This window comes from Acanthochromis polyacanthus, chromosome 3 (genome assembly GCF_021347895.1).
Source record: "Acanthochromis polyacanthus isolate Apoly-LR-REF ecotype Palm Island chromosome 3, KAUST_Apoly_ChrSc, whole genome shotgun sequence".
Classification (NCBI taxonomy): Eukaryota; Metazoa; Chordata; class Actinopteri; family Pomacentridae; genus Acanthochromis; species Acanthochromis polyacanthus.
Genome location: NC_067115.1, coordinates 39,085,377 through 39,111,660, shown reverse-complemented (window position 1 = coordinate 39,111,660; position 26,284 = coordinate 39,085,377). Strand labels below are relative to the sequence as shown.

Here is a 26,284-nt window from a genome sequence, read left to right as displayed (position 1 = left end):
CCATGTCTATCAACATGTGATATTAACATCCGCATTATTGTATGGACCTTAATCAGAATTAACTAATGTCTGTTTTTTTGCACAAAACTGATTTTGTGACTACAATTACCAATGCTGTAATTATCGTCACAAAATCAGTTGTACTGATTGAAATGCGTTAGCTCCGACAGTCATGTATTCAGTTTGAGCTTCACGTTTGCCTTTCTACAAACTAAACAACAGAGTGACAAGTACAGAACATATTGTTTCTAGGGCTGGCCCGAATAGCAGTTTCTGGGCTCCGGATATTCACCCCGATTAATGATGAATATTTAAATATTCGGTCCATTCCATAACGTCCGCCGGGGGACGAATATTCGGGTCTCAAAATTACTATTTGGATACCACTGTCACGACCAAATATTCGGGTCCAGCCCTAATTGTTTCAGAGTATTAAAGCATCTTCAAACCATAATACAATGCTGGTTAAAATGTACTCGCATCCATAAAGTTTATTTTTTTGCTCGCTTAAAGGGGAACTTCGTTTTTTTTCAACCTGGGGTCTGTTTTCATATGTCATTTCATACATGTGAGTGATGGAGAAATTAATTTTCGACATAGCTCCAGTATTTAGGCAGCTTAGCAGCTCAGCTAGCAGCTCTGCTAGCGGAAAGTATGGGGCAACTTGCCCCCCCGCGTCGAAGTCCGCCCTAACGTGCTTTTCTCCCCCCACTGACCGGCTAGGATAGTCTCAACGAGTGTCCCACAACATATTAGAGATGAGAAGTGAACGAAAACCTCCACATTACCTGGCGATCGCTTTTTGTTGTGGTCTGTATCCAAATCTCAGGACGCAAGAAAGCAAATCTCTATCGCACGATTTCGGAATGAGATTTGCTTTCTAGCGTCCTGAGATTTGGATACAGACCACAACAAAGAGCGATCGCCAGGTAATGTGGAGGTTTTCGTTCACTTCTCATCTCTAGTATGTTGTGGGACACTCGTTGAGACTATCTGAGCCGGTCAGTGTGGGGATAAAAAGTATGTTAGGGCAGACTTCGACGCGGGGGGGCAAGTTGCCCCATACTTTTCGCTAGCTGAGCTGCTAGCTGAGCTGCTAAGCTGCCTGCCTGGCTAAATACTGGAGCTATGTCGAAAATTCATTTCTCCATCACTCACATGTATGAAATGACATGAAAACAGACCCCAGGTTGAAAAAAAAAAAAAAAAGTTCCCCTTTAAATTGCACGAAGAGTTCAATTTGATTGAGTGATGAATTTTAAAGCATCATACTAAAGCTGTATTACTCAAGAAGTGTCAACATATAGAAGTCTTCAGTTCCAGTGAGACGCTAGTGCAATAATGTCCAGTAATCAGAATCATCAGCATTTAATACTTATTTAAAAAAATAACAGATTATTCACATTTAGTTGTAGCAATCAGAATAATCTATCTTTTGTTCATCCAGTGTTTTCTTTTAATTTTTATGCTGCATATGTGTTTCTGTGGAGACTTGCTGAGCTGTAAGAGAACCTTAAAATTGGCGTTGTGCATCCAGCGTGGCGCTGCTTGATGAGGTCCGACAGGAAGTGCATCACTCTGAAGTCACTTTCGCCGCTGCAGAAACCTGGCGTGCACAGAGGCTCCTCTTTTTCTTCCGCACCATCGTTCCCTCTGGTGGCGTTTGGACGTTGAAAAGCAGGTTTGAAAGTGTGCAGCAGCACCTGATTGGCCAACATGGTCAGGCAGCTCTCCAGGTGCAGCACGTAGGTGATGCCTCGACTGATACTGGAGTCAGGATTGGCTAGTCTGCCAATAAGAGAGCCGGAGTATGGCGGACAGCGCAGCGTCTTCTGATCTATGTCTAGCAGAGCTAAATACCGACTGTAGCGAGTCAGAGAGTGAAGGACGATGGACGAAGAAGTGGAGGATGATCTGGTGAAAAAGAAGAGCAAGCGTAAGTTTTGATTTCATTTGCAGACTGAAGATTAAAAACACCAACTTAAAGTTGTTCAGTCCCTCCAGGAATTCGCAATGTTGCTATCCTGCAAATTCAACCAATCTCCGCGAATTCTGCGCGGCCTTGCCATTTTGTCCAATCACCGCAACTTTTGTGCAATTTTGGCCAGCCTCCCAGAGCTCCACCGATCATCAGGCATGTTATTTGGTCGTGGAGCCGCGAAAATTTGCGTATCGAGGTATCAATTTTGAGACCCAACGTGAATCGCCCAAATTCGATGAGAAAAAAATATAGGGTGTAAGGGGTATAGGGTTGGATGTTGTCAACAGTGCGCTGGCAAAAAGCACGAGTTGGAAACAACGATTGGAGAGCATTATCGAAAGTTAGATGTAGCTGGGAAAGCGAGGTGCATGGTGTGCGACGATGAGACAAAATACAGCGACAGAGGATGCCAAGCGCTGATAGCCCACATGAAAATGAAAAATCATGCTAGGAAATTGTACGAAAAGTGCTCTAACCACCAAATGCCCAGCAATTTTTTCACCCGGCGGAGGGAAGAGACGCGACAACAGGACCAAACATACGGGATCAGTAGTGTGTACTTGCAACCATAGACATAATAAAGAGTAGACGCCGCTCGGGCTGCTGCGCAGCGAGAAATACGGCCGCCCTCTTGGTCCAGTCAGCCGCTCCACTCAGCGCTGTTTGACAGCGCATTTAATCCATCTTAACTCTGAATATTAAACTGATTTTCACGCGTTTTTATTTAAATTTTTTGCTGCAAATGTCATACATGTAGCTATGATACAGGACAAATGGTTCAGCGTATTTTAATATTCATGGCGGGATTAACAGTAATAGAATATTAAGCTCGACTGTAGACAGGTATTTTGTAAACACACACACACTAATATATGTTAGAGAAGCAGATAATGGCAGTAAAGTCAATTAGCCTATTTTAATAATTTGAAGAGACAATATATGATTACGCTATATATACATATATAAACAAAATACTGACTAATGAACACATATTTCTATATAAAACAATAGATAGAAGTTATATCAATCATAGATGGAGTATTTATATAATCAATATACACACGTGGACAAAATTGTTGGTACCCCTCAGTTAAAGAAGGAAAAACCCACAATTCTCACTGAAATCACTTGAAACTCACAAAAGTAACAATAAATAAAAAATTATTGAAAATTAAATAATCAAAATCAGCCATCACTTTTGAATTGTTGATTAACCTAATTATTTAAAAAAACAAACTAATGAAATAGGGCTGGACAAAAATGATGGTACCCATAACTTAATATTTTGTTGCACAACCTTTTGAGGCAATCACTGCAATTAAACGATTTCTGTATTTGTCAATGAGCGTTCTGCAGCTGTCAACAGGTATTTTGGCCCACTCCTCATGAGCAAACAGCTCCAGTTGTCTCAGGTTTGATGGGTGTCTTCTCCAAATGGCATGTTTCAGCTCCTTCCACATATGTTCAATGGGATTCAGATCTGGGCTCATAGAAGGCCACTTTAGAATAGTCCAACGCTTTTCTCTCAGCCATTCTTGGGTGTTTTTGGCTGTGTGTTTTGGATCGTTGTCCTGTTGGAAGACCCATGACCTGCGACTGAGACCAAGCTTTCTGACACTAGGCAGCACATTTCTCTCCAGAATGCCTTGATAGTCTTCAGATTTCATCGTACCTTGCACACTTTCAAGACACCCTGTGCCAGATGCAGCAAAGCAGCCCCAAAACATTACTGAGCCTCCTCCATGTTTCACCGTAGGGACAGTGTTCTTTTCTTCGTATGCTTGGTTTTTGAGTCTATGATGTGAGTTGATGTGCCTTACCAAAAAGCTCCAGTTTGGTCTCATCTGTCCAAAGGACATTCTCCCAGAAGCTTTGTGGCTTGTCAACATGCATTTTTGCAAATTCCAGTCTGGCTTTTTTATGAGTTTTTTTCAGCAGTGGTGTCCTCCTTGGTCGTCTCCCATGAAGTCCACTTTGGCTCAAACAACGACGAATGGTGCGATCTGACACTGATGTACCTTGGCCTTGGAGTTCACCTTTAATTTCTTTGGAGGTAGCTCTGGGCTCTTTGGATACAATTCCAACGATCCGTCTCTTCAATTTGTCATCAATTTTCCTCTTGCGGCCACGTCCAGGGAGGTTGGCTACTGTCCCGTGGGTCTTGAACTTCTGAATAATATGAGCCACTGTTGTCACAGGAACTTCAAGCTGTTTAGAGATGGTCTTATAGCCTTTACCTTTAAGATGTTTGTCTATAATTTTTTTTCGGATGCCCTGGGACAATTCTCTCCTTCGCTTTCTGTTGTCCATGTTCAGTGTGGTACACACCTTTTCACCAAACAGCAGGGTGACTACGTGTCTCCCTTTAAATAGGCAGACTGACTGATTATGAGTTTGGAAACACCTGTGATGTCAATTAAATGACACACCTGAGTTAATCATGTCACTCTGGTCAAATAGTTTTCAATCTTTTATAGAGGTACCATCATTTTTGTCCAGGCCTGTTTCATTAGTTTGTTTTTTTTAATAATTATGTTAATCAACAATTCAAAAGTAATAGCTGTTTTTGATTATTTAATTTTCAATAAATTTTTATTTATTGTTACTTTTGTGAGTTTCAAGTGATTTCAGTGAGAATTGTGGGTTTTTCCTTCTTTAACTGAGGGGCACCAACAATTTTGTCCACGTGTGTATCAGAGAAAATTATTATATAAATCATATATAGACTATCAATATAATTCATACATATATATTAAAAAAGATATATCAGAAAATGATTATATATATATATATATATATATATATATATATATATATATATATAAATGTGTTCATTAGTCAGTATTTTGTTTATATATGTATATATGGTGTAATCATATATTGTCTCTTCAAATTATTAAAATAATTGACTTTACTGCCATTATCTGCTTCTCTAACATATATTAGTGTGTATGTGTTTACAGTGTTTGCAAAATACCTGTCTACAGTCGAGCTGAATATCAGAATATTCTATTACCTATTATTATTATTATTATCTATTTTTCCCGCTATGAATATTAAAATACGCCGAACCATTTGTCCTGTATCATAGCTACATGTATGATGTTTGCAGCAAAAAAATAAAAATAAAAACGCGTGAAAATCAGTTTAATATTCAGAGTTAAGATGGATTAAATGCGCTGTCAAACAGCGCTGAGTGGAGCGGCTGACCGGACCAAGATGGCGGCCCCACCGTTCATCAGCCCCAATAGGCAGTAGCGGTCGATGCGGCGTCTACTCTTTATTATGTCTATGCTTGCAACAACCCAGTGGCATTGCCCCACAAGTTCCTCAACAGAAGAGGCTCACTCCCATGGTTGACCGGAAAGCACACATAGTGATGACTTCATGTGGCTCATTCAAATTTGAATCCAGTATAAATATTTGGTTTCATCACATTAACATGACTTTGTGCTGTTTTTGGGGGGTGCCTCGAAGGTCCCATACAGACATTTTTTTAAGCCTTCATGTTTAAAGAATTCTAGGTGTCAGAGTTCACCAGAATGCACCATTTCAGCCTTTAAATTTCAAAGGTTTCTTGCATGGGAGGGGGGCCCCGCCCTCCTCCCAAACCCTCCCCCCAGCTCGGTCACTCCGCTCCCTTGCTTCCAAGGATTCACTTATTTGGTAATTTCCCAATGCCTGGATCATAGTGCAAGCATAATGCACGTACGTCACCTAATTCACTTCCTTGTTTTTGATTTGAAGATGCAGATGTTCGATACTAATGCCTCTCAGTTACCAACAAAAATTACTGCTGAACACTGTGCAAAACAGTTAATTCCCTGATGTTCTTCACCGTTAGCGCAAGTAAACTGTTTTTAGACCCGTGCAATATTGCGGTGGAATACAAAAAAAATAAATCGATTGATAAACACTTTTCTACCATGAAACATATTACAAAATGGCTGAAATGAGCGGACCAGACAAATCATTGTGATGGAAACTGTTGCATCTAGATCTGTTGGAGCTCTGAAAGAATGAAGGGGAGTTAGATTCATGCAGGAATTTGGATGAAATTTTCAGGGTCGGTCAGAAATGGCATAAGTACCAAGTGATTTAATTTTGGCCTTACAGTCTAGGTCCATGGATTTGTTAAGGCACGGCGTTGGATAGCGGCACAGTAAGCATGGCAACAATTGAACGATACCTCAGTGGCCTGCTGATGATCACATCATTGCGATCCTAATACAAATCCACCACTTTTACAAGGAACAAGTGATTAAATTGTGGGGGTGTTTGAGTCCCATCAATTCCTGCCGCCCGCTGCATATTAACGTCACGTGATTCGGTATGTACACATGCATAACACATGCCAGTCAGGCAATGAACAGTCTTGGCAGAGTATTGGGCTCTCTAAATGCTTTTCTTGTTAATTGACGTGACAAGCCGTGAGCACGTGTGCATGAATACGTGTGAGCCAGGATGTGAAATTAATTTTTTAGGCCACTAACAGATATGTCCAAATGTGATTCATTCAATAGTTAATTATCATTTTGTGTCTTAAATCTACCAACCACTTCATGTTAAACCAGTGCTAATTTCCCACCATGGTATGCCAGCTTTTGTATAAATGGACGTTATATAACAAATTTTGGAATGAATATTGTCAATTACAATGTTGAAATATGTTCTAAAAAGCTGGAAAAATGCAGTTTTTTAGCAATTGTCACTGTCTCCCGCAATTTCATCGCAACAACTAAGTTTAAATCATCAGAACTTACATCGCAAGTTTTTTTTTTTAGAAAAGCTGCCGCGAATTCAGGCATTTTTGGCCGCAACAATCTTGAAAAACGCCCGGGAAATCGTGGAAGGACTGGTTGTATGAAGGCTTGAAGCATTAAAAAAGGTAGTGTCTGCGGATACGGGTCCGTATCCGTAGCCCACAGGCTACGGGTACGGCACTTTCCATTTGCCAGACAGATACGGACCCGTACGCGAGTCTCGCGAGTCAAGAAGCTGCTAACCACTGCAAACTGTTGAAAGGTAAGCAAAGGTTAAGGTTAGGGTTAGTGTTAGGGTAAGGTTTAGTACCTTACCCTAAGCATGGTACCTGTCGTACCGATGCTACGCGTCCGTACAGCTAGCGTCTACCGGGAGTCACGTGACCAGATCTCGCGTATCTGATTGGCAAATGGCAAGTGCCGTATCCGTAGTCCACAGGCTACGGGTACGGGTCCGTACCTCTAGCAACAACCATTAAAAAAGGCAATAAATACAAATTAACCAAGTGAAAAATCTTACTGGTGAAAGTTTCCTCTTCTATAGCTCGATAAACAAAAATTTGATTCATAGTTTAGCGCAGTGGCGGCCGACCAATAGAGGGCGCTCGGGCGCCCACCCGCTGGTGTTTTTCATTTTTCATTTTTAAAATAAATATTTTTTAAAATAAACAATAATCAGTTATTTTTAGCACCATGTGTGTTTAAATTCGCAATTACAGGTCATGTACAAAATATTAATTAGAATTTTCAGAGAAAATAGTTTACTGCTCATCTCTGCTGAGCTGCTGGGGCGTTAGAGAAATCACCCTTCCAGTGTGGCAGAGCACCTAGAAATTCAACATAGCAACAGAAATTTATCTAATCAGCGTAGTCAAATCTGATGCCCAGAGGGGCGATATCGATTTCGCCCCAAGCCAAGTAAGCATGTGTGAGTGAGGTGGATAACTGTGACAGTGACAATGATGGGCGAGGCGGACGGTGAAAGAGTGTGATCTATTCTCTTAAATCCATTTGAAAGGAGAACATTGGTGGAAAAACTCAAAATAAAACAGATCAACCTAATATCAAAATAAGTCAACAAACCAGCGAGAAAGGTAAATTTTATACAAGAGGCTTCTCTCGTAATTGGTACAAGAGGAAGGCTTGGCTAGCTGGATGCAGTCATGCAAATGCTTTATATTGCTTCCCGTGTTTGCTCTATAAAACAGCTGGGACAGACACGGCATGGACTGTTTCAGGAGTAAACATTTATCCGAGAAAATAAAGAAACACGAGAGTATGAGGGCACATATGCTAGGCAAGGCTAACATCACGACGCAGCTAGATGAAGGGCGCAGGCTTGGTGTGAGGAAGCACAATGAAGAGGTGGACAGGAACCGGCATATTTTGTCTAAGATAATAGACTGCATTACAAAATATTAAGTTAAGGGTACCATAATTTTTGTCCAGGCCTGTTTCATATTCATTCAAAGTAATCTTAAACAGAAGAGTACTGTCTGTCTGTATACACACACATTTATTCCCTTGACCAGATTTTTCTTTGTATAAAGTTGACTTTAGCACAACACATCATCCAGCAATGTATTGCACTTAGTAATTTTTGGTATTTTGTCTAAATAGTATGTGTTTGCTTATGTATTCTGCTCATCATTTTCTGGCTTGTTCACTGAAATTTTGAAATCATCAAAATTGTTGCAGATTGTACTTTTCTTTGTCTGCTAAATGAAAAATCACTCAATTGTTGCAGTTCTGATCAGTTAGTAACATTTAGCTTGATCAAATTACTGTACAGTGAACCCTCGTTTATCGCAGGGGTTACGTTCCAAAAAGAACCCGCGATAGGTGAAATCCGTGAAGTAGTCAGCTTTATTTTTTACAGTTATACAATACTGCACTTGGGGAGCGCTGCAGCTGCAGCCAGGTGGATGCCGCGGCGGTACTCTTGCCTCAGAGAGCTGGCCGGCTGAATCAATTGGAGCAGTCGGGGGTGGGGAAGGCTCGTGCCGGCGCGCTTATCCTGGGGAGCGCGGCTGTGGTGGCCAGAGATGGCTGGGGACCACGTCTACTGTCCGGTTGACGGCGGGGGAAAAGAATAAGGCTGCTCCGTCTTTCAGCGTGTCTCACTACATGGAGACCAAGGAGAGAAATGATCCAGCGTCCACAGCAGGCAGCGCTGGCCTGTATGGCAGAGGAGACGAGGCGCGGAGACTGTTCACGTTGGTCAGTCCCTTAGCCAATCAGGATACAGAACACAATGCACTAAAAAAATCCGTGAAACAGCGAAGGGTTCACTGTACAGTATTTTTCTGTTCTAGTATTAATTTCTTAATATACTTAACACTTAACATAATACTTGAGTTATCAGTTCAACACTAATGCACTGTTTCATGTGCTCAGCTGTATATATATATATAATTTATTGCCAAAATTGTGGTTACGCAATTCGTTGTTCATGTTTTGTGCAAAAATGCCTCAAGTTATTACGGTAATATTGGCATTAAATAATTATTTCACAGAGCACTGATATCCTGCCGTTTCTGTTCAGTTGTGTCGGGATGGTTACTGAAACTGACTTGATATGGCACAGCCCCACCTAGAATATTTTTCACCAGCCGCCACTGCTTTAGCTTCAATTTTGTCCGATATGTTTCTCTTCAAAAATTTGCCAGGAGAGATATAGGCGAGAAAGGAGGAGAACAATGAGCAACAGGAATCAAACTTGAGATTTGAAAGAGATACAGTAATTCAGCTAATGGCTCCATTTTTTCCTCAGTTGAGCTGCATATGATATATACAGCCATGGCCATAAGTTTGGACACAAGTACCATGACGCATGTGAATCTTAGAAAATACCACAAAATACTGAAGTGTTTGGGTGATAATACACAACTCTTGAGAACTATATTAAGTTTCATACTTAAAAAAACATCAAAAGAGTTTGGTGTGATTTTGTTATTCTTACCAAATTCGGTTGTGAAAGTACTGCATTTTTTTGTTATTTTCTTCTCATATATGTTTTGGGAACAAAGTTGTTCCAATTGTTGGAATTTATTTATATTATAGCCCTTGTTGATTTGTTGACTAATTAAACTGGTCCTGGCAAAAAATATTAGTTATGTTCTGTAATAGACATCAAAACAGACATAAGTCATGTTGTGTCCAAACTTATGGCCATGGCTGTATATATATATATATATGTTTCACTCCTAAGCAATAAGGTGGCACTCTTGTCATCTTTGAGTGCTGATTTAATTTGGATTATATGTTGATTTTACATGTGCAGCTTATGCACAAAATACTCAAAAAATGTTTTTAGACATCCAGTTTGAATGTAGAAATGTTTACATTTTCCATATATCATAATTTAAAACAAATGTATATTCATAATCATTGTATATTATTTTCAAGTATTTTAGGGGATGCTGAAATATTTAAATGAAGTTTAATGTCAGTCAAAATAATCCGTGTTGAGGATCTGTTGTGCCGACTCTGAAGAAATCAACAGGTGGTATAATAATCTCCAGAGCTGTATGTATTTACTTCACTCTTCTTTTTTTCTCTGAGATGTAGATGGGCTGCACAGTGGCTCATTGGTTAGCACTGTCACCTTGGAGCTAGAAGATCCTTGGTCTATGCCCCGGCCGTTCTGGGATCTTTCTGCGTGGAGTTTGCAAGTTCTCCCTGTGCATGCATGGGTTTTCTTGAGCTTCCTCCCAAAGTCCAAAAACATGCTGAGGTTAATTAGTAACTAAATTGTCCGTATATGTAGCCCTGTGATAGACCTGTCTATGTGAACCTGCCTTCTCCCTAAGTCAGCTGCGATAGACTCCAGCCCCTCCATGACCCTAGTGAGGATTGAGCGCTGTATAGATAATGGAGGAAGGAGATATGCATCCATACATTCTCTATACACCACTTTATCCTCACAAGGGTCGCTGGAGCCTATCTCAGCTGACTCGGGCGAAGGCAGGGGACACCCTTGACAGGTCGCCAGTCTGTCGCAGGGCTACATATACAGACAAACAATCACACTCACATTCACACCTACGGGCAATTTAGAGTAACCAGTTAACCTCAGCATATTTTTGGACTGTGGGAGGAAGCCGGAGTGCCCGGAGAAAACCCACGCATGCACAGGGAGAACATGCAAACTCCATGCAGAAAGATCCCAGGCCCAGGCCGGGATTTGAACCGGGGATCTTCTTGCTGCAAGGCGAAAGTGCTAACCACTACTCCAATGTGCAGCCCTGAGATATGCATGAAATTTCGAATTTTAACAAAAAATCCTGCAAAACACTGTAAGCATATTTGGTATTAATTGCCTGGATGTCCTATTGTCCTATCCTATTGTTTCTGTTACGGTCAAACAAAAGAAAACAAAAGGATGACATCAGTGTCAGGTCATCTTCACCTGTGTATTCCTATCAGTCTCCAGGTGAGCAGATCGGTTAGCTGCAGGGCTGCTGTCAAACACGGCATCACTGCGCCTCCATCAGGACCAGGAGCAGGCAGGAAGAGGCTCAGAGCATCCACCAGTTTCCTGACCAGACTCTGGTTTCCCCCAACAACGACCAGCGGCCGGCCACTCAGGAGACAAAACACGGCATGTTGGGAGAACGAGTTCTGCTTGATGAACCTAAGAGCTCTTAATCCGGCCTTCCTTCTCCTCCTGTGCAAGTCGGCATTGCTGTGGAGGTTTTGGGTGGGGGACGGTGGTTCCGAGGAGCCGGTGAAGCTGGTGCAGTCTGAGGCCTCGTCGATGCTCGGCAGCCTCAGAGGAGGGCAGGAAGGAGGCCAGCGGTCAACTGATGACGCAATGTTCAGGTGGAGGTCAGGCATTGACCGCATGAGATGGACCTCAGACTGCTGTGGTTTAGATTTCACTGTTGCTTCACCTGTACAGAAATTTGTTCGATGTTGTGAAACTTTTCAGTCAGTAACAATTTACACGCTGCAAGATAACAACAAAATTAAGAAAAAAAACTGTTTATGCTAAACAATAATATGGTTTTTGAGACTAAAATTTGCTAATACTGCGAATGTTCTCTTTATACCTATAAAGACAGCCTCCGCAGTATGAGCAAATTTTAGTTTAGGTTCATTTTGTCGTTCATTACTATAATAGCATTGCTTATTTAAACCGACAATTCAGTAAGGATTTGTACTACCTTTGCAAAGGTAGTTGTACTACCTTTGCTGACATGTTTCGAAAGCCTCTGCTGTCTTCCTCAGAGCGCCATCTGATGTTTGGTGACGTGTCCTTTTTATCACATGGTCGGTTTGACAGATCTGTCAGAATCTGTCAAACCAACGCTGCTCATTTCAACCGACCGGGCCCCCTTGTCCCGGTTCATAGTACAGCTCACCCGCTTCCTGATTTTGATTTGAGCCATCGTTTATGTTTATTTGTCTCCGAGGCTATAATCCTCCCCGTCCTAGTCCATGACGTGGTTTTGTCTTTTGCAATGATTCGTGATGGCTGATTTTTATTTTCTTGTTCGGCTTTCTCTTTTTGTGATCTTGTGAGATGTCCAGTTGTTTCCTTTTGGCATTCTGTTTGGTGTTCCTTTCTTCTTTTGTGGAATGATCTGCCTGTTTCACCAATGTATGTTTTGTTACATGATTTGCACCGTATTTCATAGATGATATCACATTTATTGTCCGGTTCTATTCTGTCTTTGGGATGGACTAATAGCTGCCAGAGTTTTGTATGTGGTTTTACTGCTGTGTTGATGTTATGTTTCTTCATTACGCATTGCATTGGTTCCGTTATCCCATGGATATATGGAATGGTGATTATGTCCTTATTTTTATTGTCCAATTTTTGTGTGTGTTTTGATTTTGCTTCCTTTTGTTTTTTTCTCTGTTTTTGGCTTGTTGTTTTCCTTTGGTTATGGCCCATATCGGATATTGGCAGTTAGTGAGTGTGTTCTTGATGTGTTTTTCCTCCTCCTGTCTGTCTTTATCATCTGTTATGATGCTGGTCCCTTCATACAGCCATGGCCATAAGTTTGGACACAACATGACTTATGTCTGTTTTGATGTCTATTACAGAACATAACTAATATTTTTTGACAGCACCAGTTTAATTAGTCAACAAATCAACAAGGGATATAATATTATCAATAAATTCCAACAATTGGAACAACTTTGTTCCCAAAACATATATGAGAAGAAAATAACAAAAAAAAATGCAGTACTTTCACAACCGAATTTGGTAAGAATAACAAAATCACACCAAACTCTTGATGTTTTTTTAAATATGGAACTTAATATAGTTCTCAGGAGTTGTGTATTATCACCCAAACACTTCAGTATTTTGTGGTATTTTCTAAGATTCACATGCGTCATGGTACTTGTGTCCAAACTTATGGCCATGGCTGTAAAGTGTTCTGACTACTGAAAGTTTGTGTGCTGTGGGATGTTCTGATGTCCAGAGGAGGTACTGGTCCGTGTGTGTAGGTTTTCTGTAAACTGTTATTTTAATGCTGCCGTCTTGTCTGTGGTGTGTGTTAATGTCCAAAAATTAAATGGTCCGGTTTATTTCCTCTTCGCGTGTAAATTGTATGTTGCCAGTGTGGTCTATCAGATGGTTCGTAAGATGGTTTCAGATGGTTCGTAAGATCTTGTTTGTGTCCAGATTTTACTATTTCCAGGATGTCATCGACGTATCTTTTCCAGAGTATGGGTCTGCAGTGTGTGGCTGCTTTGTGGATGGCTTTTGTTTCCAGGTCCACCATGAAAAAATTACTCATTATTGCGGATAGTGGATACATTGGGACCAATGTTCTGCATTGACGGTAAATTGTTCCTTTAAACTGAAAATAGGTGGATGTGGCAACAAACCAGAGTAGTGTGAAAAATGTAATTTACTGTGAGGTTTGTGCATTTGTCAGTGTCCTGTCCTTAGAGAGTCATTCCTGTACAATGCGACGTCAACAGGGAGTTTTGTGAATAGTCAAACTACATCAGGAAAGGAACCACCAAACAGAATGCCAAAAGGAAACAACTGGACGTCTCACAAGATCACAAAAAGGAAAAGCCGAACAAGAAAATAAAAAAATCAGACATCATGGATCATTGCTAAAAACCATGTCATGGACTGGGACGGGGGGAGGATTTATAGCCTTGGAGACAAATAAGCATTAACGATGGATTAAGGGGCATTGGTGGTACAACAGTTAAGTCTCTGGACTACTAATCAGAAGGTCAGTCGTTCAAACCCCATGCGGCCACTGTTGGGCCCTTGAGCAAGGCCCTTAACCCTTCCTGCTCCAGGGGTGCTGTACCGCGGCTGACCCTGTGCTCTGACCCCCTCAGATGGGTGATATGCGAAAATCGGAATTTCCCCTCGTGGGATTAACAAGGGATAATAAAATTTTTTAAAAAATTTAAAAATCAAGGAAGCCATTGAAATCAGGAAGTGGGCGAGCTGCACCACAAACCGGAACGAAGGGCCCGACATCCCCTCGCATTCCTGGGACACCATCCTCCAGAGACCACCGGACAGCGGGAGGCGTCGCCGGTTTGACAGATTCTGACAGATCTGTCAAACCAACCACATGATAAAAAGGACACGTCACCAAACGTCAGATGACGCTTTGAGGAAGAAACATGTCAGCAAGGTAACACAACTTTTCTTTACTGAATTGTCGGTTTAAATAAGCAATGCTCTAAGTAAGTAATATATGTCACTGACAACCACAGCATTTCTTAAAGGTACTGCATGTTTTTGAAGGCCAAAAACCTCAAAAACCTTTCACCTGATAAGACATTTGGAATCTTTTTAACCCACATTTCAGGTGCTATATTATTCAGTTTACTGATCTGTCCTGTTCACTCTAAGGAAATCCACAATCCGATCCTGGTAATCCAGAAGAAATCAAACTTCTTTAGATCAAGGTTCAGTAGCTAAATGTTCTGTTTCTCTTTCTTTTAATATTCGAAAAAAGAAAATTTCAGACTGTGACAAAATAAGATACAGTCTGACCCAAGCCATGAGAGCTTTTGCCTCTTTTGGTTTGTCTTCATAAATACCTAAATATTATTTTTTTACGATTTATTTCTTGAGGGACGATCTGGTGATGTGGAGCCTCGTGCACATATAAATGTGAGATCACCATCCAGACCCTGCGTCCTGCTGTTTAAAACAGATGCCTCTTAATGCACTTAATGAAATTCGGTCAGAGTAGATGTCTTGTAATTTACAGTGCCTGAACCTTTTCTACTCATGGTTTGTTCAATTCTATTTGTGCATGATCTCTGAACATTCCATATAGGACCGCTTCAGAAACAGTGAAAATGACTAAAAATGTGTGAAAGAATTACCGAAACACAAGAAATACAGGTTTGTGTATGCAAATCAAGGTATACTTTGAGTAGTTAGACTCAGAGTTGAAGCACAAATACAAGTGTAATTCCTAATTGATAACCTCCAGTGATTTGACTGTGATTCAAAGAACATATATATCTGTTACTGAGTTAGATTCACTGAGTTCGAGAGTATATCATTATATGCGTACAATTCAGGACAGCTACATATAAAAAGGCACATTGTAAATGTAGATGTACAGTTTCTTCAGGAAGTAGTCAGAACCTTTCACTTTCTACATGCTTTACTGATTAAATTTTAAATTGATAAAATAGTTTGTTTTTTTTCCTGTCAATGCATACTTAATAACATATGATGAAACAAAAGCATACATTTATGGATTTTTGCAGACTGGATGCATTCTTAAAATGTGTTTACTGTAAAATGAAAACTGCAGTAGATGTGTTACCTTGCAGTAATTTGGACATCTCTGGTATTTTGTCTTCATCCTCCTTAACAATGTCCAGCTTCTCTTTGATCATGACACCATCACCAACTGTTATTTGTGTTGAAGACTCTTCTGTTTCAGCAAGAGCCTGAATAAAACTTTCATTTTCACTCTTGCTCACTAAAGTATCTTCATTCACCCTCTTCTCCTCAGTGAGGTCTTCGTCAGATCTACAATCAGTCTGTGGTTCTTCCTCAGGTTCAAAACCGTTGTTCAGAGGCTGCTGCTCCACTTCCTCCTCTGTGATGGCGGTGAGGTCATCGGGAAAGATGGACTCGGTGGTGCTGAGTACTTCGATGCTGTCCTCACTGTTGGCACGTTTAGCATACGCTCGCACATGCCTGATGCCTGTATCTACTGCAACACGCCTCAAGTAAGCATCTGTCCCACTGACTGCTGTTTCTGTGAAGGAGACCGAACCGTCAGAACTCATTTTAGCATTTCACTTCAGTATTTATTTTCTGAAAATTTTATGACAGCAAACAACAAAAAAGGAAGCCAACTGTCACACTGACAGTTCAAGTATCTTGGGAAATCCAAAACATGCTGAGGTAATTGGTTATTTGAAAATGTCTGTAGGTGTGAATGTAAGTGTGCTTGGTCATTTGTCTCTATGTGTAGCTGCAATTGACTTGTGACCTGTCCAAGTCAACCTACTTTCACTCGGAGTCAGCTTGTATAGACTCCAGCCCCTCTGTGACTCTACAGAGGATTAAGCATGTATGGTAAGCAATGGATGGATGGATGATTCTGATGATGTTCATATTCATATGAGACACAACAGAAAAAGCGGCCCATGTTCACATCTGAGAGGCTGAAACCAGATATACTAGTTTTAGCTATTTTGCCTTATCAGTGACTTCATTAACATTTGTTATTTTTTAATCTTCTGCTGATCTTTTCATTCTTCAGCAGCACTGTCAGTATTTTCTTACCTCTGCTGTCCGATCCAGCAATGGCATGCTGTGTGTGATAAGACTTCTCCGTCGTGAGCACTTCGATGCTGTCTCCGCTGCTAATGCTTCCCGTCATCTCCGTGCCAACGCCGGGCTCAGAGCTCCCAGCTTCTCCTGCCTCCAGTTTGATGGGGAGCTCCTCCACACAGGAAAAGAACGTCTCCAGGGTCGGCCGGTCTGATTGGAACTCCTCAGCGTTCCTCTTACTCCCCAAGGCCATTTGGGCCTCCACATCGGTGCTCTCCCTTTCCTCCTCCTCTCCATCCTCTGGCCTCCACACCTCGAATAGGAAGTCGGTGATTGTTAGCCTTCTGGACAGTGAATGTGCAACACGAGAGGTTCGCAGAACGCTCCTGTCACCACGGAGATGCTGCTCCGTGGCTGCAAGCTGGTCCTTCATTAGGGACAGGAAGTAGGAGTTGCAGAGCTCCTGCAGAGGCTTCAGACAGCGCTCTGACTTGTAGAAGTTTGAGAGGGAGGAAGAGGAAGGTTCAGGAAGCAGAAAGACGGTCGGGTCGGAGAGGCAGTCGGCCGGGTCGTAGGGCAGGAAGTCGGGCTGTTTGAGCTTCCTGTTTGGGTAGGATGTGACCTGGCGGAGGAGGTCTCTGTGAGTTAGGATCGAACGCTCCACAGCTTCAAGCTCATCACCTTTTTCTTCGACATCTGTGAGACTGTTGTTCGTCCTCTGACGTTCCGTTTCCTGCAGCAGAGTCAGCCGTCCAAACCTGAAACAGCCAGAGGGAGGCACATTCAGTTAGCACATCTAAAGACCCAAAAGAAATATCACAGAGTCCTTGATGACACCTGTACTTGACCGCAGCAAGGTTAACATTAGGAGGTTCTCATCTGCCCATTTCTCTGATACCGCACAGATGTTCAACAGCCCAAAGTTTACACTGTGGTGAATATACGCTCCGTTTGCACATGGCCAAAAGTTGAAGTGGCAATTATCTCGATTGCTTGAATTTGCATTGGGATTACCTGGATTGCATGACCTTCAAGCGACCTTTATTGATTTGCAAGGTTCATTCAAATTAGCTGTTGGACTTCAGTCTCCCCTTTTCTTTTGGAACAGGCCCCTTATCTGGATGCACATCACTATTATTAAATGTCATGTGCTATGTTCAGTGTCGTAGTGGTTAGCACTTTCGCCTTGCAGCAAGAAGATCCCCGGTTCAAATCCCGGCCTGGGATCTTTCTGCATGGAGTTTGCATGTTCTCCCGGTGCATGCGTGGGTTTTCTCCGGGTACTCCGGCTTCCTCCCACATTCCAAAAATATGCTGAGGTTAATTGATGACTCTAAATTGTCCGTAGGTGTGAATGTGTGTGTGTTTGTCTGTATATGTAGCCCTGCGACAGACTGGCGACCTGTCCAGGGTGTCCCCTGCCTTCGCATGAGTCAGCTGGGACAGGCTCCAGCGACCCTAGTGAGGATGAAGCGGTGTATAGAGAATGGATGGATGAACACAAAGAATTCAATGCCACAATTGAGGTGCCACAGGACATCTCCAGAGGTCCTGTGTCCATGCACCACTAGGTCAGAGGATTTTTAGCAGCATGTATCTTATTAAGTCTGAACTTACTCGAGCTCCTGTAGTTTTCTCTGCAGCTCCTTAGAAAATGCTTGCCTGTTTCCCGTCTTGAGGCTGTCGGACGCCTGAGAGAAGCACGTCGACAGCTCTGAAAAGTTCTCCGTCAGCTTTGCCTGGTCCGAACATACATAGGCCATGCAGAAAGGACGAACCATCCCCCGAGCCTCCAGGTCATACAGCGTCAGGTGGTGGACATACGCAAATGCATCCTCTGCTGAATCTCCCAGGATTACTTTGGAGTCCTCGCTGAAGTTGAGCCGGGGTCCAGGGGATGGGCCAGGGCCAGATGCTTGGTAGTCCACAGACATGATGCGAACAGAGAAGTGGTTGAGGTCGAACGAGCCAATGATTCTGGGGTCGTCCGGTATTGTCAGCACTGGTTTTGGACCCACCTGGAAGACACAGAGTACAGTTTTGAAATGATCTTTTAGTCTGTAATCGCAGATTTCAGAATTTTAACTTAAAATCACAACCATGCTTCTGAGGACTTTACAATCTGCAGCGTCGTGATGAAATCAATAATAATCTCAACATTTGTGGCATCATAGAAATAGATTTGGTGAAATATCAGTTGCACTGGATCGCATTAGAATGTATCAGTAGATAGTGGATAGAAAGTGGATAATATTAACATCAATTTCTCAGAGGAAAATTGTACTCGCAAAAAGCTTCTAAGAACTTGTGTGTCTGTGCAGTGTTTCCTCTGTGTTGTGTAAAGAATATTAAGTGTAATTTATTCATCAGGTCTCACTAGAAGCAGAGATCTTAATCTCAGAGAGACTTCCTGAATAAATTCCAGCTCATGATCAGTTGCTACATCACATGAAACTGGGCTGTAGCATTAAGACATAAAGACATTAAATAAAAGAACTAAATATGTTCATTTTACTTGGCTTTATCGGACTTTGAAAAAATCAATAAAATTAAATTATTAAACTCAAACACTGAGAAAATTATCATTATCACTGAAATTATGACACTGACTTGATTTAATTGCATGATGCCTGTATAATGTTGATATACATTAATATTATATACATGTACTATTGCAGACAAAACACACATATATTTAGAACACCTCCATGTGTCATTCGTTACTGAAATGTCCAGTATAATGTATCAGTGTATTCTGAAATTGAAACATAGAATTACACAGAAATAATAAGATTTAAATATCCTGTGCGATATTATTTCTTATGCATACACTAAAACAGGGGTGTCAAGCATACTGATGACTTTGCAAAGTCATCAACTTTGCAAAGTGCTACATATATACATATTTATTAACACTTAACGCCACTATTTCCATTCATGAAAGAATCTGTGCAAAACCGCTCAAGAATGTTATTTCTATTATTTGTCCTCATGTACACTCACTAGTCACTTTATTAGGTCCACCTTGCTAGTAAAAGGTTAGAACTGCCTCAGTTCTTTGTGGCATACTGTCAACAAGGTATTGGAAACATTCTTTAGAGATTTTGGTTCATATTGACATGATAGCGTCACTCAGTTGCTGCAGATGTGTCGGCTGCACATCCATGATGCCAATCTCCCATTCCACCACATCCCAAAGGTTCTATTGCATTGAGATCTGGTGACTGTGGAGGCAGTTGGAGTGCAGTGAACTAATTTTCATGTTCAAGAAACCAGTTTGAGATGACTTGAGCTTTGTGACATGGTGCATTATTCTGCTGGAAGTAGCCATCAAAAGATGGTCCACTGTGGTCATTAAAGGATGGACATGGCTAGCAACAATACTCAGGTAGGCTGTTTATTTTAAGTCATGCTCAAAGTACTTTGGTACTCAGCGGTCCAAAGTGTGTCCAGAAAATAGTATTTGACAAGCACACCCAAAATTCAGAAGGAAGTTAGACATTATGTGTCATATTTTGGACAACTTTGCACATTTTCAAAAGCTATAAATTCAAACAGGGTTACTCCTACAGACCTGAAATTTGGCCAGGATGTACACCAAGCATGGCATCAAAAGTTGACCATTAGTGGATAGAAAGTTATCAAGTTATCAAAAGTTATCTACAAAAGTCTGAGGGTGTGGAAATGGCAACCCCCAAAGTTTTGACGTTTCGCCATGACACAGAAAATGCTGTATTACTGACATGCTTCAATCTCCCTCAGACTTTACACGTCTGATCAGAGTCCCTGATAATGTCCACAGGGGACACACAGTCATAAACTGGTGGATGTTTTGCATGCCTCGCCATGAAACAGGAAGTGTTATCTAACTAGTCTGCTCCAATCTGCCTAACACTTTACATGTGTGATCAGAGTCTGGCCCTCATCAATTCCATAGCTGTGAGTCAAAATAACTCAATAGCAGCACCTGGACAATTTCCATCAGGAATTTGTGACCTAAAGTTATGAAATTTGGTATGCAAAAGTAACTCATCAAGATGCATGAAAATTTACCTGATAACCATACCTAATGTACAACAGGAAGTAGTGAATTTTGAATTAAGTGTCAATCTTTGGACCATTTGGTTCCAATTTTTGCACTTTTTTAAAAAAAGCTATAAACTAAAACAGGCTAACCCCGACAGGTCAATTCCGTCATTACTGACGTTACATTTTTTGAGAGAAATGTCACAGTTGCTCCTGTATTATTTAATACTGGTTTCTGAACTTATGTGTCTGTGATACTTGGGCATCATTTGCTCTGATAGCATTATCAGATTTTCCTCATCACTTCTATGTATGGAGCCAGGGCTGTCATTACATGCGTTACTGACATTACGAAAAAAAAGACATGGCAAAAATCTAGTCAACTTTATTTGAAATTTCTCCTCCAACTTGGAAGAGGTGAAAACTGATAGTGATATCATTTAAAAGCATACATGTCTACTAATTGGCAAAATACTTTCCTTTCCAAAATTGATAGTCAATTAATTTTTATCTGTTAAAACGTGCGTTACTGATGTTACGCGTTACTGACATTACAGTTTCGCCACATGGAAAGATGTCTCACTAGATTCTCACTATTCATCATTAACACTTCCAAATTTTTACTGTATGACAAACTAAGTATATAAACATGTTTCTGACTGACCTAAACCTATACTTGATTGTGAAAGTACATAATGATTACATAATAATTCACAAAATGGACAAATGCATGGACGGAACACTTCCAACAACATGAACAATATGTTACTGAACAGATCAGCTGATACCAAAGCCTGAGTTTGGCTCAGCTATGGAAAATCAGGGAACTTGTAGATTCCACAGGCATTTAGAAGCACTGGGCATTGAAGTTTCTTTTCAACTTTGTCCTTGGAATAGAAGATCTTATCTTCCTGCTGAGGAAACTTGCAGCAACCACCAGCCCTGGCCATGGTGGAAACCTCACAGTCGTCTCCTACTTTAGACTTTACTTCTCCAGGGTATAGTTCACCATCATACCAAACAGCGCACCAGTCCTTAACTTGAATGTCCAAAGCCACTTCTGCTGCTGTGTCATCACTGTCTACCGCTGCATCATCACTCTCTGCTGGGTCAGTTCTGGCAACAGTCAGTTCATCAGCTGTGCCATGAGTTTGCACATCACTGCTTAGCACATAAAAGGCTGTTGCACCTCTATTGTTCACAAGAAGATGAGCCATTGATATCCCTTTAATAGCTGGCGCATCACTGAAGATTTTGTCAAGGTTCAGAGCCTGGTTCTCCTTCACGATATCTTCAGTCGACATCTCAAAGACCTCGACAGATGATTCAGGACCATTTGAAGCCCCCACAAATGAAGCTGCATTGTTGACAATGGTCTTCCTTGTCTTCACGGCTGTCCAAACATGTCGCTTGACTGACCTTCCGATCCCGTCGACTGGACCTTTGCTGCCCCCTATTTTTAGAGAAGGCAACTAGCCTTTTGTCTTAGTACATATTAAAACAATCAACTGCTTCTTTAACTTTTGTAAAATATTGTTACTGATGTTACATGCGTTACTGACGTTACACGTTACTGACGTTACATATTTCATGCCTTCATTTTATCCAAATTATACAAGTTAAAGGGTGATACTGGTATTCAATCTATACCAACTAGTTTGTAGTAGGAGAAAATTAAAAGGCAACTTATAACTTCAAAGGATCACCAAGCATCACCAAATACAAGTCATTTTCGTTACTGACGTTACATATTTTATGATGAATTTATTGAAAAGATTTTTTGGAAAGAGTTCAAATATCTGTGATTCTCTGCTTTGTTTACAATGAAAGGGGGACTTATGCTATTCAATCCATCAAAGACTCACTGAAAAGGACTTAAAATCTACTTTGCAGGCCGAGTTGAAAAAGCTAGTAATTTCTTAACATTTTACAAGTTTATTTTATTGTACGTGTCATGTGGCTGAAAAAAAGTTTTGAGTAATGAAACAAACCAAACTTAGTAAATCCATGACCCTTAACATCATAACTAACCATCTCAATTGTTCTCTAGTTGAAAGCTGAAGTTTTATTTTTTTCTCCTGTGTCCTTATCATGGAATTGCCCGACAGAGCTGAAATTTGATATGGATGTACACCGGGCATGGGTGATGAAAAGTTATCAAAATACTCCGCAAAAGTCTGAGGGCATGGAAATGGTGGCTGGTGGAATTTCGACAATTCGCCATGACACAGGAAATGCTGTGTAACTGGCCTGTACATGGTCCACTCTGCATGAAACTTTACGTGGGTGATCAGACTCCAGCACTCATCACATCCATATGCTGATACAGTCACAGTCATACCACCAGCCATGACTGTGACTGGTATGGACAGGGAGCCTGTACATGCTCCAATCTGCCTGAAACTTTACATGTTTTATCAGAGTCCGGCCCTCATCACATCCATAGGCTGGAACACAGTCTCAGTCACAGCGGCACTTGGTGGACATGCTTGCATTCGTTGACCAGCAAGGATGCAAGGACCCGTTCAATGCTGCTTGCAGCTTAATTAGGGACTGAGCCAGCGAAGCTCCGCGAGTCCCTATTGTATTTGCTCCGTTTCTTCTTCTTCTTATTATTATTATTAGGGTCCAAGCACCAAGGTGCCGAGGACAGGTGGTGCAAGGGCACCGACTGTCCAAGGCACCAACAGTGCCAAAGGACCCTATTGGAACCTTAGGGTTTTTTATTTCTCTTAATTATTATTATTATTATTAGGGTCCGAGCACCAGGGTGCCGAGGACAGGCGGTGCAAGGGCACCGACTGTGCAAGGGCACCGACTGTCCAAGGCACCAACGGTGATGAAGGACCCTGTTGGAACCTTAGGGATTTTTCTTTTTCTTTATGGTATTATTATTATTATTAGGGTCCGAGCACCGAGGGTGCAGAGGAAAGACGGTGCAAGAGCACCGACTGTCCAATGCACCAACGGTGCCGAAGAACCCTATTGGAACCTTAGTTTTTTCATTTTTCTTTATTATTAGGGTCCGAGCATCGAGGTGCCGAGGACAGGCGGTGCAAGGGCACCGGCTGTCTAATAATAATAATAATAATAATAATAATAAAGAAAAATAAAAATCCCTAAGGTTCCAACAGGGTCCTTCGTCACGGTTGGTGCCTTGGACCGTGCCAGCGGAGCTGGCGAGTCCCTATTGTATTTGCTCCATTTCCATTTCTTATTAGGGACCGAGCCAGCGAAGCGGCCAGCTTCACTGGCGAGTCCCTATTGTATTTGCTCCGTTTCGTCGTATTATTAGGGACCGAGCCAGCGAAGCTGGCGAGTCCCTATTGTAATTGCTCCGTTTATTATTAGGGACTGACCCAGCGAAGCTGGCGAGTCCCTATTGTATTTGCTACGTTTATTAGGGACCGAGCCAGCGAAGCGGCCAGCGGAGCTGGCGAGTCCCTATTGTATTTGCTCCGTTTCTTCTTCTTATTATTATTATTATTAGGGTCCAAGCACCAAGGTGCCGAGGACAGGTGGTGCAAGGGCACCGACTGTCCAAGGCACCAACGGTGCCAAAGGACCCTATTGGAACCTTAGGGTTTTTTATTTCTCTTAATTATTATTATTATTATTAGGGTCCGAGCACCAGGGTGCTGAGGACAGGCGGTGCAAGGGCACCGACTGTGCAAGGGCACCGACTGTCCAAGGCACCAACGGTGATGAAGGACCCTGTTGGAACCTTAGGGATTTTTCTTTTTCTTTATGGTATTATTATTATTATTAGGGTCCAAGCACCGAGGGTGCAGAGGAAAGACGGTGCAAGAGCACCGACTGTCCAATGCACCAACGGTGCCGAAGAACCCTATTGGAACCTTAGTTTTTTCATTTTTCTTTATTATTAGGGTCCGAGCACCGAGGTGCCGAGGACAGGCGGTGCAAGGGCACCGGCTGTCTAATAATAATAATAATAATAAAGAAAAATAAAAATCCCTAAGGTTCCAACAGGGTCCTTCGTCACGGTTGGTGCCTTGGACCGTGCCAGTGGAGCTGGCGGGTCCCTATTGTATTTGCTCCATTTCCATTTCTTATTAGGGACCGAGCCAGCGAAGCGGCCAGCTTCGCTGGCGAGTCCCTATTGTATTTGCTCCGTTTCGTCGTATTATTAGGGACCGAGCCAGCGAAGCTGGCGAGTCCCTATTGTAATTGTTCCGTTTATTATTAGGGACTGACCCAGCGAAGCTGGCGAGTCCCTATTGTATTTGCTACGTTTATTAGGGACCGAGCCAGCGAAGCGGCCAGCGGAGCTGGCGAGTCCCTATTGTATTTGCTCCGTTTCTTCTTCTTATTATTATTATTATTATTATTATTAGGGACCGAGCCAGCGGAGCAGGCCAACGGAGCTGGCGAGTCCCTATTGTATTTGCTCCGTTTCTTCTTCTTCTTCTTCTTCTTCTTATTATTATTAGGGACCGAGCCAGCGGAGCTGGCGAGTCCCTATTGTATTTGCTCCGTTTCTTATTAGGGACCGAGCCAGCGAAGCAGACCAGCGGAGCTGGCGAGACCTTATTGTATTTGCTTCGTTTCTTATTAGGGACCGAGCCAGGAAGCAGGCCAGCGGAGCTGGCGAGACCCTATTGTATTTGCTTCGTTTCTTATTAGGGACCGAGCCAGGAAGCAGGCCAGCGGAGCTGGCGAGACCCTATTGTATTTGCTCGGTTTCTTATTAGGGACCGAGCCAGCGAAGCAGGCCAGCAGAGCTGGCCAGCGGAGCTGGCAAGACCCTCTTGTATTTGCTTCGTTTCTCATTATTAGGGACCGAGCCAGCGAAGCAGGCCAGCGGAGCTGGCCAGCGGAGCTGGCGGGTCACGCGAAAAATTCGATATTCTGAAAAAAAAATCTGCAAAATCTATAGCGCCACCTAGGGACACGACAAACGGCAACAAACCACAAGGGCAACACAAAAGGCTACAGCTCTTCGCACAGGAATGTCGTAGAGACATGCAACCACCACTCACATGTTTGTCCGCTCGAGGTCTACGAAAACCTGTCTGGCCGATTTGAGCTATCTTCAATCTAGGGGGCGCTATAACCCCAAATATGAAAACCCTTAAAACATTATCTCCTCCGAAACCGTACAATATTTCGGCTTCATATTTGCACAGATGATAGTGAATATCCAGCCAAACAAAAGTTATCAAAAGAAAAAGGCTAACTTGTCTAGTTTTTCTTTTATAAGCTGTCAAAGTTTGTCTTCACCTGAAACCATGTTTCGCTTCAATATCGCCCCCTAAACGTGCATGTATTTTGCTGAAATTTGGGACACAGGTCCAGTCTGCTGAAAATTTCAATATTCTGAAAACAAATTCTGGAAAAACTCTATAGCGCCACCAAGGGACACAAAACAAACTGTATAAATCCCAAATAACCTCAGCTCTTCGCACAGGAATGTCGTAGAGACATGCAACCACCACTCACGCGTTCGTCTGCTCGAGCTCTACCAAACTTGTTGGACTGATTTGAGCTATCTTCAATCTAGGGGGCGCTATAACCCAAAATATGAAAACCCTTTAAAGATTATCTCCTCTGACACCGTACAATATTCTGGCTTCATATTTGGACAGGTTATAGTGAATATCCAGCCAAACAAAACTTATCAAAAGAAAAAGGCTAACTCGTTTTTCTTTTATAAGCTGTCAAAGTTTGTGTTCACCTGAAACCACGTTTTGCTTAATTTGACCCCCTAAACGTGCATAACTTATTGTGAAATTTGGCACGCACGTTCACCCA

General features: G+C 42.0%; 1 protein-coding gene across 1 annotated transcript in view; it reads right to left on the bottom strand.

Annotated features, from left to right (window-relative positions):
• Positions 1-1,344: 1,344 nt before the first annotated feature.
• Positions 1,345-26,284, bottom strand: part of smcr8b (Smith-Magenis syndrome chromosome region, candidate 8b) — a 60,091-nt gene continuing 35,151 nt past the window's right edge. Inside the window, exons 2-6 of the mRNA XM_051945632.1 lie at positions 18,104-18,504; positions 16,499-17,244; positions 15,525-15,965; positions 11,156-11,639; positions 1,345-1,914 (exon numbers count right to left, since the gene is read on the bottom strand). Coding sequence (XP_051801592.1) covers positions 1,464-1,914; positions 11,156-11,639; positions 15,525-15,965; positions 16,499-17,244; positions 18,104-18,504 — 2,523 coding nt within the window. The 3' untranslated portion in view covers positions 1,345-1,463. The remainder of the gene's footprint in view (positions 1,915-11,155; positions 11,640-15,524; positions 15,966-16,498; positions 17,245-18,103; positions 18,505-26,284) is intronic.